Below are 16841 nucleotides of genomic sequence, written 5' to 3' on the forward strand. Positions count from 1 at the left end.
AGATCGTAGTCGGGGCAAACAGGGTCAACACCAGCAAACAACAACAGCGAAGATAATCCAGAGAGTAAACCAGTAACCAAGCGTGAGTCAAAAACCAAATGGGCAGTCCAAAGTAACAACAGAAACAAACAGAGAAAACAAGGCAAAACAGGAAACAAAACCAGGAATAAACTAGGAAACTCTGAAAACACGGAGACTAGGAAACTGAGAAAACGCTTAGAAATGCAGCCGGGGCAATACAAGACTTCGCGAGGAAGCTGTGTGTGTGAGTGGCATATAAGCTGTCCGTGTGATGAGCTGCAGCTGTGTGTGTGTGAATGAGCTGCAGGTGTGAGCAGTGATCAGTGCAGTGAGAAACAGGGAGCAGGTGAATGCAGTGATTAGTGCAGTGGATTGTGGGGGCTGAACTCCATGATGTGTAGTGCAAGAGTTAATGACAGGACGACTCAATTCGTGACAAATACGATGATGTACAAGAGGCATCATTGTGGAAAGAAATATTTCTCAGCTTTTATTTACATTTGAACATGTAAATAAAAAAATGTCCAAAATATTCATACCCTTTGCAAACTGTCACAGTCTATGGGAAAATCCAAAGTTCTATACCATTCCAAATAGTCCAAGCTGTTCTAACGCATCCTAATTACCCTGATTCATTGGGAACAGCTGTTTTAATCAACTCAACAGGGGAAAAACAGAGGCTCTCTGCTGTTGGTTTGTGGACAGTCATGGCTAAGACAAAGGAGCTCACTGAGGACCTGCGGCTGTGCTTTGTGGCTGCTCACAAGTCAGGAAAGGGCTATAAGACCATATCTAAATGTTTTTAAGTTCAAGTGGCTACAGTGCAAATTATTATAAAAAAATACAAGACGTTCCACACTGTGAAAAATCTCAGAGGATGTGGTCGGAAGCCAAAAGTGACACCTGTGCTGGCCAGGAGGATAGTGAGAGAAGTAAAAAAGAATCCAAGGATCACCCACCAAGGCCATCCTGATGAATCTTGGCTCTGCTGGTGACAACATCTCAAGGCAGACAGTCCAACGGACACTGCACACCGCTCCACAGACGCAAACCACAGACTTTTGTGTGCCTTCTCCAGATAAGGCACACAAAAGCCCGTTTGGCCTTTGCAAATGCTCATCTGGACAAAGAAGAAGACTTCTGGTCTTCTGTTTTATGGTCCGATGAAACTAAAATTGAATTGTTTGGCCACAATGATGTAGCCTTTATTTGGTGTAAAAAAGGAGAAGCCTTAAACCGTAAGAACACCATCCTCACTGTCAAACATGATGGTGGGAACCTAAATTTTTTTTTTTGTTTTTTTTGTTTTTTGGGGGGGGGGGGTGGGGTGGTTGGTTCAGCCGGTGGACCAGAGAACCTAATCACAGTAAACAGCACCATGAAAAAGGAGCAGTACATCAAAATTCTCAACAACAACATCAGGCAGTCTGCAGAGAAACTTGGCCTTGGGCACCAGTGGACATTTCAGCACGACAATGACCCAAAACACACAGCAAAAGTGGTGAAGAAATGGTTAGCAGACAAAAACATTAATGTTTTGCTGTGGCCCAGCCAGAGTCCTGACTTAAATCCAATTGAGAATCTGTGGAGGGAGCTAAAGATCAGGGTGATGGCAAGGAGACCAACTCCTTCAGGTTGGAGCTCATCGCTACAGATGAATGGGCAAAAATACCAGTGGAGACATGCAATTATCAGGAAGCGTTTGATTGCTGTAATAGCCAATAAAGGCTTTTCTATTGATTATTGAGAAGGGTATGAATAATTTTGGACATGCCACTTATTGTTCAAATGTAAATAAAAGATGAGTAATATTTTTTTCCACAATGATGCCTCTTGTACATCGTCTTAATCATCTTATTATCTTCTGGGAATTGTCTGTGTCATTTCTATTAAAAAAAAAAAAAAAAAAAACTTGCTGGTTGAATAAAAGTAACTTTAGGTCAGAATTTGCCAGGTGTATGAATAATATCGGGCTTGACTGTATGTATATATATAACTAAATATAATTTTTATAACTAAAATAATAATACTGTAATAAAGTATTAACTTCTTTAGTATAAACATTGTAGTACAAAAAAAATATTTCAAATAAATGCTGCTGTTTTGAACTTTTGTTTTATCTTAAATTAAAAGAAAATAAATAAAGTATCATTGTTTTCAACATTAACAAGAAGAAATGTTCTTGAGCATCAAATGAGCATGACTTTGTTACTTACTTTGTTTCCTCTAGTATTTCCTATAAGTACCCCAGAACCACTGGTGCTGCTTACCCCACCACGGTGCCTCACAGCCAACCGGACACAGCAGGGAGTCCTACTCACATGGATCCCTCCAGCCAATCACACGTCGCCAATAGATCACTACATCATGGAGTTCCGCCTCGGAGAGAGGTGGGATGTTCTTGATGATGCAATCCCTGCAGGAGAGACAGAGCTATTGGCTAGAGACCTGGTTCAGGTATGCCTGTGATGACCATTTTGAAAAATTGACATAACATTTGTATTGGAATTCCTGCGGGAGAGTACTATAACTATAAACATTTTATTTTATTTATTTATTTATTTTTATTTTAGCCCTAAAATAAATCACCCAACAATATATTTGGTCATCATTTAGTCACAGTTATGTTTATTAAGTGTCAATTTGAAGAAAAAAGCAAACAGGTGGGAAAATCTCCCTAAGGTTTTTCACTAATTCTAATGTTTAATTTTGGATATTTGTCACATATTGTCACATTTAGATGCAAATTTATTCAAATTATTTCACACTCCTTACAGCTTTCTAATCTGCTGCAACTACACTTTCAAAGGAATGAGTTTTGTAATCATCTATTTAAAAAGAAACATGCTGTACATGTCTCTGCATTGTTTTGCAGGAGGCCTGGTATGAGTTCAGAGTGATGGCGGTTATGGAGGACCTTGTCAGTGAGCCCAGTAATGTAGTGGGAGTCTCTAGCACAGGTCAGTGCTTTAAGGATTTTTATAGTCCATATGGGTTTTGAATCTGTACTGTGAGATTTACTGCACAGAATATTATATTATACTGTGAGATTTTTGTTTAGGCCCACACAAACGGTAATGGAATGAGTTGACTCGGAAATAGCAATGGTTTGATGGGACTCTGCTGCCATCTGCTGTATTTTGTGAATGAACATCTTTTTTAAGGGGGTTTAAAATAAGTATATATTTAGAAATATTGAAGGAATTGTGCTCTTTTTGTTTTATTATAAGCTTAGTTTCTCTTCACTTCACTGCTGATTATTATTATAAATGTTGAAATGGTAGAATCTGATGCTTTTTTCAGGATTCTTAAATAAAAGTTCTAAATAATTAATTTTTATTTTATTTTGTATTTTATTTTCTGTTATTTCATCACCTGTATTATAGTCTAGTTTTTAGCCCCCAAACATTTGAACCATAGTGGTTTTATTGAATTTATTTTATTTGATTATTTTTATTTCAGTACCTGTATTACAGTCTACTGTAGTTTATTGCCCCCAAACTTTTGAACTGTAGTGTTTTTTTTTATTATTTTCAGTACCTGTATTATAGTCTAGTTTTTAGCCCCCCAACTTTTGAACTATCATGTTTTTATTTTATTTTTTTATTTTTTTTTATTATTTTTATTTTAGTACCTGTATTATAGACTCTAGTTTATTGCCCTAAAACTTTTGAACTGTGGTGTTTTTATTTAAATTTTTTTTTATTTAATTTAATTTAATTTAATTTTATTTTATTTTATTTAATTTAATTTTATTTTATTTTATTTTATTTTATTTCAGTACCTGTATTACAGTCTAGTTTATTGCCCCCAAACTTTTGAACTGTAGTGTTTTTTTTCAGTTCCTGTATTACAGTCTAGTTTTTAGCCCCCCCAACTTTTGAACTATCGTGTTTTTATTTATTTTATTTTATTTTATTATTTTTATTTCAGTACCTGTATTATAGACTCTAGTTTATTGTCCCAAAACTTTTGAATTGTAGTGTTTTAATTTATTTTATTTTATTTTATTTTATTTTATTTCATTACCCATATTATAGTACCAAATTTTTAGCCCCCAAACTTTTGAACTGTAGTGTTTTTATTTTATTTTATTTTATTTCATGACCTGTATTATAGACTCTAGTTTATTGCCCCCAAACTTTTGAACAATAGTGTTTTAATTTAATTTAATTAATTAATTTTTTTTATTTAATTTAATTACCTGTAGTATAGTCTAGTTTATTGCCCCCAAACTTTTGAACAATAGTGTTTTAATTTAATTTAATTAATTTAATTTTTTTATTTAATTTAATTACCTGTAGTATAGTCTAGTTTATTGCCCCCAAACTTTTGAACTGTAGTGTTTTTATTTTTCAGTACCTGTTTTATAGTCTAGTTGTTTAATATTTCAATCTCTCAAAGCAGTTTCCTAAAAATCCGAATCAAAGCATAAATATTTTCCAAAAAAGTGTTACATAAAAAAGAAATGATGCTCACCAAAACTGCATTTATTTGATCAAAAATCTGTATTTTATTTTATTGACAGTCTTTGTTCTGTAACCACTTTCTAGTGATTAACAGTCACCTCTGAATGATTGAATTTCCTAAATAGATATTTATGTACTGCAGTCAGAATTCAATCACTACTTGAAGTCAAAACAAACACGAGGCTCCCATTCAGTCTTTGTTTTTATTTCTCAAAGCATCCCAGTGTGATTTTGTATGTATTTTGAATCTCTTTATATACAAGATCGGCAACTATTTAATTCTGTTTTAAATCTTTCAAATCCTCCCTCCTATTAACTAAATCATTCAGAATGAGCTGTGTGGTTTATTGTTGAAACAGCCCACACTTAGAATGAAAGAGCTTGTGTGTGTGCTGAAGACGAGCTTGTTTATATCTTTCAGACTACTTCCCGCCGCCTGAGGTGCCAGACGAGGGTCTGGCGCGGCCGGTGGTGGCAGGCATTGTGGCCACCATCTGTTTCCTGGCAGCAGCCATCCTCTTCAGCACGCTAGCGGCCTGCTTCGTCAACAAACAGAGACGGCGTAAGCTCAAGCGGAGACGAGGTCAGTGGTGACGCAGTCAGAATGCCCTCCTCTTTATCATCCAAACCCATACCTTTCATATCTTACCCTACTGATGGGCTTGCGATTCAAACAGAATGCGAGGAGTTTTGGAAAACACTGAGAAACTTGTGTTTAACATTCAAGGCATTTCTACAATCTTGTTCCATTGCAGTGTGAAGAGGTTGAAATAACAAGCAGTTGCCACAATCACACAACTGATGATGCAGTAGAAATTCTGACAAGCTTTTCATCAGAAAATTAGTTTTTTTATGCATGTCTGAAATCTCTGATCTGGTTTTCTCTTCAACAGATCCCCCTCTGTCTATTACACACACCAGAAAGAGCGTGGAGACTCCGTAAGTAATGTCTTTTAAGAACTTCCCCCTTCTCCCCTCGCACCTCAGTTTATTCAGACAGAGAGCGGAGTGTGCTTCATAAATCAAGGCATCCGACAGGCACGCCCTCTCGTTTAAAGATCCTATTAGAAGACCCATTAATTACTGCTCAGTGATAGGCCGGTGATTCATGGATGTAGTGTGTTCATAGACTGGATGGTCTAAGTTAATTTCATCAAAGAGCAGTTTCTTCATTTTTCAATTAGTCTGGATTTCTAAACAGGTCTCTTGTCTAATTTGCACTTTAGATCAATGGTTCTCAACCTTTTAGACTCCGAGGTCCTCCATTGTCCACAGCAATATTTAAAGACCCCCGAGCCTTATAGGCACAATATGTAAGATTTTTTAATTAAAATATTCAAAAACCACTAGAACAGTGTTATATATTTTGCTGACTTGTGTACTTACATTATCCCAAATGTTTCAAAGAATGTGTAACCCTTTAACTGTCACCTAAGTTTACTTCGCCATATTACAAATAAATCCTAATCTAATTATGAAAAACTATACAGTCGTGGCCAAAAGTTTTGAGAATGACACAAATTTGCTGCTCAACTGCTTTTAGATCTTTGTTTCAGTTGTTTCTGTGATGTACTGAAATATAATTACAAGCACTTCATACGTTTCAAAGGCTTTTATCGACAATTACATGACATTTATGCAAAGAGTCAGTATTTGCAGTGTTGGCCCTTCTTTTTCAGGACCTCTGCAATTCGACTGGGCATGCTCTCAATCAACTTCTGGGCCAAATCCTGACTGATAGCAACCCATTCTTTCATAATCACTTCTTGGAGTTTGTCAGAATTAGTGGGTTTTTGTTTGTCCACCCGCCTCTTGAGGATTGACCACAAGTTCTCAATGGGATTAAGATCTGGGGAGTTTCCAGGCCATGGACCCAAAATTTCAACGTTTTGGTCCCCGAGCCACTTAGTTATCACTTTTGCCTTATGGCACGGTGCTCCATCATGCTGGAAAATGCATTGTTCTTCACCAAACTGTTGTTGGATTGTTGGAAGAAGTTGCTGTTGGAGGGTGTTTTGGTACCATTCTTTATTCATGGCTGTGTTTTTGGGCAAAATTGTGAGTGAGCCCACTCCCTTGGATGAGAAGCAACCCCACACATGAATGGTCTCAGGATGCTTTACTGTTGGCATGACACAGGACTGATGGTAGCGCTCACCTTTTCTTCTCCGGACAAGCCTTTTTCCAGATGCCCCAAACAGGGTTGGGGCCATTCATGAATTGAATTGAGAATGAATGGTAAATTCGAATTCATATATTATGTGCTAATCATATATTGAATGTATAGTACATCCAGAAACTTATCACCACTGTCATTCAATTACTAATTCATAATGTACAGTTCTCATTTTTATTTACTTGCATTTGATCAACTCTATTTCATACATTACTTGGTATTTGTAAAGCATCATAAATAAAGTTCAAATGTATGTCTCTAAATGCTATCACAAATAAATGCTCAGAAACAGCAATGAACGGAATTCAGTGGAATTTCCCTAAATTCAATTCCACTTCCTGTAATTCCAATTCAATTCCAACTCTGTTTCCTGTAATTGTTGTTGAATTCCAATTCCAATTCAATTTCCTTCTTTGAATTGGAATTGTTGAGTTCATTCCTGAATTGACCCCAAGCCTGGCCCCAAACAATCGGAAAGAGGCTTCATCTGAGAATATGACTTTGCCCCAGTCCTCAGCAGTCCATTCGCCATATTTTTTGCAGAAGATCAATCTGTCCCTGATGTTTTTTTTGGAGAGAAGTGGCTTCTTTGCTGCCCTTCTTGACACCAGGCCATCTTCCAAAAGTCTTGGCGTCACTGTGCGTGCAGATGCGCTCACACCTGCCTGCTGCCATTCCTGAGCAAGCTCTGCACTGGTGGCACTCCGATCCCGCAGCTGAATCCTCTTTAGGAGACCATCCTGGCGCTTGCTGGACTTTCTTGGACGCCCTGAAGCCTTCTTAACAATGCAGTGGAAAGTTTTTATCGGGATTAAGTTAATTTTCATGGCAAAGAAGGACTATGCAATTCATGTGATCACTCTTCATAACATTCTGGACTATATGCAAATTGCTATTATAAAAACTTAAGCAGCAACTTTTCCAATTTCCAATATTTATGTAATTCTCAAAACTTTTGGCCACGACTGTATATATCAATGGGAAGGTCTAAGACTCTTAAATAGATATTTTATCACTGTTTGTGTTACAAATTATGTAGGTAAAGTAATAGATTAATTCATGACAAGAGTGCACCTAAAAAAAATTCTACATCATAACCGGAGTTCTGACCTTTTTCACAAAAAGACTTTCTTAGTTGCCTTTTTCTCTATCACTCTTTAAAAATCATAAGAAATTATATATCAAATGAAAACTTAAAATCTCAAAATTCATCCTTTGAAAATCAGACACCATGGAAATTGTACATCAAAATCATATTACAAAATGTTTTCGTTCATTTTAGAGATTTAACTTTGGAAAGTGCATTTTCATGTCTATGTTCAAGATAGGGAGTGACAGTTAAAGGGTTAAATCCAGAGAAATAAGCTATTTTAACTAGTAAAACAGACTGTGCCATTGCGTCGCCCACCAATGACATCATACACACTCGATTTCCAGTTCTATTTTGTTAAAATCATGGAAATACCAGACACTTTATTTTGTTATGCATTGTATTAGACAGGTGACGAATGCACAGAGTAGCATTATAACAGAACTTTCAACACACTCAAATGTGTGTAGTATGACAAAACACTGCTGCTTTTTCCTACATACGCATAACTGGAAGGAGCAGAAGTGGTCGACTGTGGCGTAATAAAAGCTCAGCTGCTTTCGAGCTGTGTATCGCGCTTGTACTTCATTAACAATAGCTTTTGCGTCCTTGTTTCGCTTCTACGACTTTCAGCCCCACCCTGCTTCATACTATAGTGACCTTATTAAGTCTTTAATAAATTAGCTCATCCATGAACATGATTTCTGACCAAGTCCCGACGGATTGCATCGACTGTGGTGATGAAGACAACAACTCTCATGATTCCACATTCAATCACGGCGTCATCAAACTTCGCCTTTGTTTCTGTATTTTTTTGAATATGTGCCCTCTAGCTGTGAAAACTTACATGTTGTTTCTTTAATATTATTTTGAAAGATTCCATTTCAGTAACTAAAATAATTATAATTTAAATTTAAATATTTACATCTAAGGATTTCAGTTTTAGGGCCTGTTCTTTAGGGTAACTAATGAATTTACCCAGTAAAATATTTTAGAGCTTGTAAAATGTATATTCATTATACAAAATTGTCCTTACAAAATACAATTCCAGGTCTGTAAATCACACTTTTAAAATTAGCCTTCCTCATATATCCAGGTCTTTCAAGATTGTGTGAATCCTGGTTCTTCAAAGGAAACAAACAGTTGAACAGTTGTTGAGGGGGTAAATTAAAGTTCACTTCCAGAATAAAAATTCCCTGATAATTTACTCATCCCCATGTCATCCAAGATGTTCATGTCTTTCTTTCTTCAGTCGCAAAGAAGTTAAGTTTTTTGAGAAAAAACTTTCCAGGATTTTTCTCCATATAGTGGACTTCAATGGGGATCAACGGGTTCAAGGTCCAAATTGCAGTTTCAATGCAGGTTCAGAGGGATTTACACGATCCCAGCTAAGAAATACGTGTCTTATTCAGTGAATATGCCATTTCCTAAAAAAAAAAGAAAAATATATATATATTCTTTTTAACCACAAATGACTTCACGCATTATATAGTCATGTTGGAAAGGTCACGCGTAACGTAGGCGGAAGTACTGATCCAGTGTTTACAAAGCAAACGTGCAAAGAGAGTTAACACCCATTACAAAAAAAGTAAAACAACAATGTTGAACGATTTTAAGGTCGGAGGAGAAAATGAGATCTAATAAGATGAGTTTTTCGCCCTACCCTACCTTTTTGAGCCAAAGTACACAGACGAAGAACTAACCGCATGTGACCTCGAGCTTTGTGTTTGTTTGTTTTTTGACAGATTTTTTGCTAGATAAGACTCTTATTCTTCGGCTGGGATTGTGAAGAGCCCTTTGAAGCAGCATTAAAACTGAAGGTTGGACTTTCAACCTGTTGGCTCCCATTGAAGTCTGTTATATGGAGAAAAATCTTGGAATGTTATCATCAAAAACCTTAATGTCTTTGTGACTAAAGAAAGAAAGACTAATTAAGAAAGACTTCACTAATTCCAGGTCTCATGTGATGGTTAATAAGGGGTATATTTCTGAAATCAACCAACTAAATCTAATAATAAAGGCTTCACATTTTGGCTGTTTAAATCAAAATTGAAGTTTTTTGGCTTTTAGTAAGAATATATTATCCTTAAGGTTATCTGTAAGCTAGTGCGCTCCAAAACAATGACAAAGATCGAAGATATAAGCATTCAAAACTTACAGTCTCTAACTTCCGCCAATATGGATCAAATATTCCATCAAACTTTCTGTCCAATCAAATGCTCTTAATATTTGAAGTGTCCCACTCCATACAATATAAAATAGATGCTGAAGCTGTGGTTGAAATCAGTCACTTCTTCACAGAATAAGAATTTTCTGTACAGTAAATGACACGTAGTGCGCTATATAGGGAATAAGGAATGATTCAGACAATGTAAATATGCTTTCCATTGGGGCGAATGAAGCCTGGTTTCGCTTTGTGTCACACAAACCGTCACAGCAGCGCACATACAGTCTGCTCCCGACCAGAGACACGATAGGACGAAGCGATCATATGTGCGACTTGCCGCACACCACAAAATGTGTCAGACACATTTGAATTCTACACAGAATGCTATATTTTATTATAGCTATTTTTATATAGATAATGCGATATGGATGAGATTGTGGCTGTCATACACTGTCAAATGCGGCTTTACCCAGCTCAGCGGCTCTGGCCCAAACTGTGATTTAAACGAAACACTATTGGCTATTTAAAAAAAAAACAGGACTGCTTTCAAAGCACTTCAGTGGACCTTTAAAAACATTTTTCTTTATCTCTGTTAACAAGCCGCATATTTGAAGTCTAAACAAACTCTTTTCTCCTAAAAAACTCTTAAATACATTCCATAATACAAAAACAGTATTATTTACAAAATTATAGTGGAGCCGGATGTCCATAATGGCACACACTGTGACAAGCGGTGTGATACAAACAGAGAAACAGAGTTCTGTTATCACTAGAATATCGCACTCCTCTCAGCCAATCAAATTCGAGGACCAGAAAGAACTGTTGTATAAAACAGCATATGTGACCCTGGACCACAAAACCAGTCATCAGGTTAAATTTGACAAAACTGAGATGTATGCATCATATGAAACTTCAATAAATAAGCTTTCCATTGATATATGGTTTGTTAGGATAGGACAATATTTGGCCGAGATACAACTATTTGAAAATCTGGAATCTGAGGGTGCAAAAAAATAAAAATACTGAGAAAATCACCTTTAAAGTTCTCCAAATTAAGTTCTTAACAATGCATATTACTAATCAAAAATTACATTTCGATATATTTATAGTAGGAATTTTACAAAAAAATCTTCATGGAACATGATCTTTACTTAATTTCCTAATGATTTTTGGCATAAAAGAAAAATCAATAATTTTGACCCATACAATGTATTTTTGGCTATTGCTACAAATATACCCCAGCGACTTAAGACTGGTTTTGTGGTCCAGGGTCACGTATTAGTAACGTAAGATAGCTGTAGGGGTAAATAAGGTGAATTTTTGCACAAATGATCTTATGTTGTATGTTTACCAGAAACACCATTGGCCCATTTTGCCAGTTTGGAGTTTATTATCATTAACTAATTACTATAAATTTCAAAATATGCTGGACATGTTGCAAACGGATTGCACATTTAGCCACAATATTGCCTCATCTGTAACATCTGTAAGTATGGCACTACAACATTTGGCAAATTTTTTTTTTATGTAATTTCAAATAAATTCTTTCTTTCTTTCTTTATTTGGCCACTTTGGTTAATTACCAAATGAGAGGTGAAAGAAAAAGAGGTGGGATTGGAAAACAACCTGCGCTGAATTTAAATTTGAGAACCTAAGCAAGTGCTGTAACTCCATTTTAATTGGTGCCTTACAGCATTCATTAATGACATTTGAAGTTTATTCCTATTTTTCTGTAACTGATTTAATGTTTTATGGCTGTTAATGAGCAATTTGAGACATGAGTGTTTTGCAGTGAGATTTAGATAAAAGTTATTGTAGGAAAAATGGTGTTCATCTACTCATGCTTGCTATATTGACTGTGGTGTTGACCTGTCTATAACTGTTCATGGTTTGATGACTTACTTCCCTGGTAAAGAAAGTACTGTAGTCTTGGGTTCAGGTTCATCCTCATAGTAATTGGTGTCTGCACAGACACTGATTCAAAGTAACCTGCTGCTTTTGAGTTACCATGGCAACAATCAGACACTGAAAAGAGAGTGTAAAACGTGCTCGTACAGTACAACCATTGTAAATCATACGCTACATCTGTGCAACATGTGATTTAGGTATGATGAAAGTGATTATTTTTTTTGTATAACAGACAATCGATTTATTGTGTGAAGATGAATTATAATCACAAATTGTACAGCAATGTCCTTTCTGACCAAAAAGACAGAAAAAGAAAGTGATAGTTGTTCATGAGTCCCTTGTTTGTCCTGAACAGTTAAACTGTCTGCTGTTCTTCAGAAAAGTCCTTCAGGTCCCACACATTCTTTGGTTTTTCAGCATTTTTGTGTATTTGAACCCTTTCCAACAATGACTGTATGATTTTGAGATCCATCTTTTCACACTGAGGACAACTGAGGGACACATATGCAACTATTACAGAAGGTTCAAATGCTCACTGATGCTTCAGAAGGAAAAAAACATGCATTAAGAAAAGGGGGTGAAAACTTTTGAACAGAATGTAGATGTACATGTTTCTTATTTTGCCTAAATATCATACTTTTTTCATTTAGTACCGGCCTTCAGAGGCTACAGAAGATAGTTACATGTTTCCCAGATGACAAAATAAGTTACATTTATCCTGATCTTTAAATTTAGGGTGTTTGAACCTTTTGTAATAGTTGCATATGAGTCCCTCAGTTATTGTCGGTGTGAAAAGATGGATCTCAAACTCATACAGTCATTGTTGAAAAGGGTTCAATAACACAAAAATGCTGGAAAACCAAAGAATTTGTGGGACCTGAAGGATTTTTTGGAAGAACAGCAGGCAGTTTAACTGTTCAGGACAAACAAGATAAAATAATTAACGTTTTGCAGATTCTAAAAGGAGGGTGTAAACTTTTGACTTCAACTGTATTTAATTTGCTCAAATAAGATTTGAGAACTATGGTGGGGGAGACATTTTTCAGTCAGTATTAACTTAAAACTGCTTATGAGTGCATGAATATTTAAAGCATTGAGGCTTTTATGATTAGTTGTTTTTTTGCTTAACATGAGGCAGTTTTTTTTATAACCCTCCATTAAAAGGGGTGCTAATCGCCTTTCAAAATTACTAGTGAGACATGTGGCTTAACCCAATGTCAAGACCTTTTTTTAAAAAAAAGACGATAATCCAGGGTTAATGTAGTATAAAAAGCTCAGATGACAGATTTTTTGGGGTGAACTCTTTAATAACTTTGACTGATGATAACAACATCTGTGGATTCTCTACCATGGTAAATGTGCATGCTGTTTTATCTCTGCTTCCAATAATGCCTGGTACAATGCTTTCATATTTTTATTTTGCATTTACCATGGTATACTTGCACACATCTGAAGAACAGGGAGTTTCTTCTTTCTGGTATTTTAGACTTTTCTTTTTTACTTACATTTTACTCTAACTGTGTTGTTTGTCTTTCTTCCCAGTGCTAATAACAGTGGACATCGGTGATTAGGCTTTTCTTTTTTATACATTCAACAGAATTTATTCATGCTATTTCTTAATAAGCTAATATTTAAAGTATTATCCTATCACAGTTTTGCATACTGCTTTTCTAAAGCAAGTAGAAGCTATTTGAACACATCTTTGATGTCCTCTAATGCTTCAGAAACACAAATGATGAGATTTAAGTGACTAGAGAGCATAAAAATACATTCATACTAGTGATGTCTCACATAATACATTCATAGTACTTGATCCTCCTACATACATCTTTTAGTAATCTAAAGCGAAGTGTGTTAGCGGTTATAGTACTAGAAAATACTAGAAAATGAAAATTCTGTCATTAATTACTCACCCACATGTCGTTCCAAACCCGTAAGACTTTCGCTTATATTCACCGTTGCTGTCTATGCAGTGTCAGAAAGCTCTCGGATTTCATCACAAATGTCTTAATTTGTCTTCCGAAGATGAACGAAGGTCTTAGGGGTTTGGAGTTACATGTGGGTGAGTAATTAATGACAGAATTTCTGTCACTTTATTTCAGGATGTGCTAGGATATGGTTTCTTTGTGTTAGCGCTTAAGTATTACATTTATTTTCATGTAACTGCTTTAACTGCACTATTGTTATGGCATCAAGTATTCTTTTTTCACAGAATATACTTTGAGGTATTGTACTTTTTACGTAGGCTAGTGCTTCGCAAAATTATACAGTGGAGGCAAAAGTTGGATGTACTGAAAATCTGGTATTCAGTATCAAGAAAGAAATACGGAAAGTTAAAAAAAGAATTCTGGGATTCAAAAATGAAGAAATGCCAGTGTTTTGAAACTCTAAATGGCGCAAGCTGATGGATCCTAAACACAAACTGGTGATATTCACAACGTTAAACTACTTGGCACAAGCTGATTGGTTCATGTTGCATTTGCAGCCAATAAGTTTACTGCTTAACATTTAAAGGGGTCATCGGATGCCCATTTTCCACAAGTTGATATGATTCTTTAGGGTCCTAATGAGAAGTCTACATACTTTGGTTAAAATTTCTCAATGGTAGTGTAAAAAACACTTTTTTTACCTTGTCGAAATCAGTCCTTTTCAGAGCAAGTCATTCTGTTGCATGTTCCTTCAAATGCTAATGAGCTCTGCTGGCCCCACCCCTCTCTGCCATGGGATGACGAGCCATAATGTTTACTTTAGCTACTTTAGAAACTTGCTAACTAGCACATTATTAAGAAAGGCGATTTGCAAAGATGCATAAAAAACCCTTATACTCACTTCTGCTGTGAGTGAAGCTGCATCACGAATGATTTGCACGAGCATAGACCCATATATGTAGATCAGGGATTGGCGCTTTCCTTTAAAAAAACGAAAGTAACATTAATCAGCTGCATCTTCAGCAGCTCAGATGTCGGGAGTAAATGATGACTGCTATGTTCATTATTACGTCCAACAACAGAAAACCTCTATCACTCAATCAGAGACATTGTCCTTAGTCGACACAATGGCGTCAGAGTCTGACTGTTTCAGCTCGGTGAGGGCGGGTCTAAGGTAAGGCGCTCATGTCAATCAATTATGGTGGGAGCGGCCTCTTTCGGTGTGTCGTCACACTGACAAGAAGCTGAGAATGACCTTATTTGAAAAAGGGGATATTACTTTTACATATTACTAGGGGTGGATTTTTATCATTGTAGGGTGGTTGTGTACACAAACTGCCAACACACATTAATGTTCAAACAACATGTAAAAGTCAGTTTTGCATCTGATGACCCCTTTAAAATTTCACAGCGCATTTCAGAATTCCTCTAAAACCCTCTACCTCCCCAGCTCCACCTGTATAGATCTGCTCTCAGCAGCAGCTGCAGCATTTAATAACAACAGTTAGAAGAAGTTAGAAGTTTGAAATATAATTTATTTTAAAAATGCAGACCTGAAGCATTCAGTCTCGATCTTTGCGCTCCACTGTATATCATCTCATTTTGCCAGGAATCTTAATTAAGCCTCTGAATGTCTACGAATATATCAAAACAAGAAGACTGCATGGATCCAAGCTGGCCTTGACATCCCTGCATGCACAGGCTCTAAACGTCTGAAAGATGATTAACTGTGTCATTTATTAAATGAACAATCCAGTGCCCTCGATAATTATCGTTTCTTATGTCCTCAAGCTCTCCCTTCCTCTTTCCTTTACTTCTATCTCTCCATGTCACTATTTTGTTCTCCTGCTATGATGGTTGTATGGAAAGCAGCCGCGTTGATGGCCAACATGACCCTTCCCCTCCCCATCCCCATCCCCATCCCCATCCCTCCCATCTCTATTGTGTTTCCTGCCGCAGGAGTCCTCTTACCCCTCTGCCTGGCATAGAACCCTACTGGGAAGGGCAGGAAAGGAGCAGCTACAGGCCTCCGCCCACCAGTCCTCTGTGAGTGCCTGCACCTTGTTCAGCAGTGTGCACTGCCTTATGTCGCATGCGTCCCATGTGCGCTGCTGGGCACGGTTGTTTTGGCAGGCTGTGAACCCATGCGCTATACACACAGGAGACTCAAATTTTAAGAGTTTATGCTTAGGATATAGAAATTAAAGACGCTTTCTGGGTTATTTTAAGTTCTTAATTTAGTGTGTGGGAATGTTTGTATAACAAAACAATGTTTTTGTTTGCAGTTTTCTTCTTAATATGAGACAATAGTTCTATTGGCAAACAATTCCAATAGGTTCACATATTCATGTTCACATATATACAGTACATTCACATAAAGCAATATATACTACTGTATATAGCAAATCTCAACTGCCTCATTTTAATTTTGTTGCAAAATGTAAATTATCACCCAGCACTAATGTGCTAAATGTGACTGTAAAGCATGAAGATATTAGGATTTATTATAAACATTAACATTTTCTCTGCAAAGCTGCTTTAAAACTTTGAATGAGGATTGTGAAAATCACTTTGTACATTCATTTTGAACAAGAAAATAAGAAAAAAGTTTTAGTAGGCTTCCATTATACATGCATTTACCCATTCTGTTTATAAATGAAGGGATTCAGAGTTGTTTGTGGAAACTGACAACATACCAAACTTGCAGTCAATAGAGGTTATTTAGGTTGTAAATAACCCAGTGTGTATCTTTAATTTAATTTAAAGCGTCTGTTTGTTTTCATATGTCCTGCAGAGGGCGACACAGTACCTTTATTTTCCTTACAAAGCAGTACATTAAGAGCTGTGAAATTCTGGTCACAGAACTGGGTCAAGTTTGCCACGAACACTTTCAGAACACTAGCTTTTATATGAAATTACACAAGCAACCAGACTTTAAATCATATTTAGCCTTTTATTGAAATTTCTAACAAATATTTCACACTCAGTCATCCCTGAGTTAAATTTAATACAGCTCCCCAAACTCTCACCAAGCCGTCCATTACATGGCTGGACCTTTTATAAGGGTGGATGTGAGTTTTAC

The 16841-nt window shown here is 36.4% G+C and overlaps 1 protein-coding gene across 1 annotated transcript in view; it reads left to right on the forward strand.

The window, feature by feature from the left end:
- Window positions 1-16841, forward strand: part of igsf9bb (immunoglobulin superfamily, member 9Bb) — a 160772-nt gene that overhangs the window by 131754 nt on the left and 12177 nt on the right. The window contains exons 14-17 of the mRNA XM_073824629.1: window positions 2252-2478; window positions 2897-2981; window positions 4912-5073; window positions 5384-5429. Coding sequence (XP_073680730.1) covers window positions 2252-2478; window positions 2897-2981; window positions 4912-5073; window positions 5384-5429 — 520 coding nt within the window. The remainder of the gene's footprint in view (window positions 1-2251; window positions 2479-2896; window positions 2982-4911; window positions 5074-5383; window positions 5430-16841) is intronic.

This window comes from Garra rufa, chromosome 19 (assembly GCF_049309525.1).
Source record: "Garra rufa chromosome 19, GarRuf1.0, whole genome shotgun sequence".
NCBI lineage: Eukaryota > Metazoa > Chordata > Actinopteri > Cypriniformes > Cyprinidae > Garra > Garra rufa.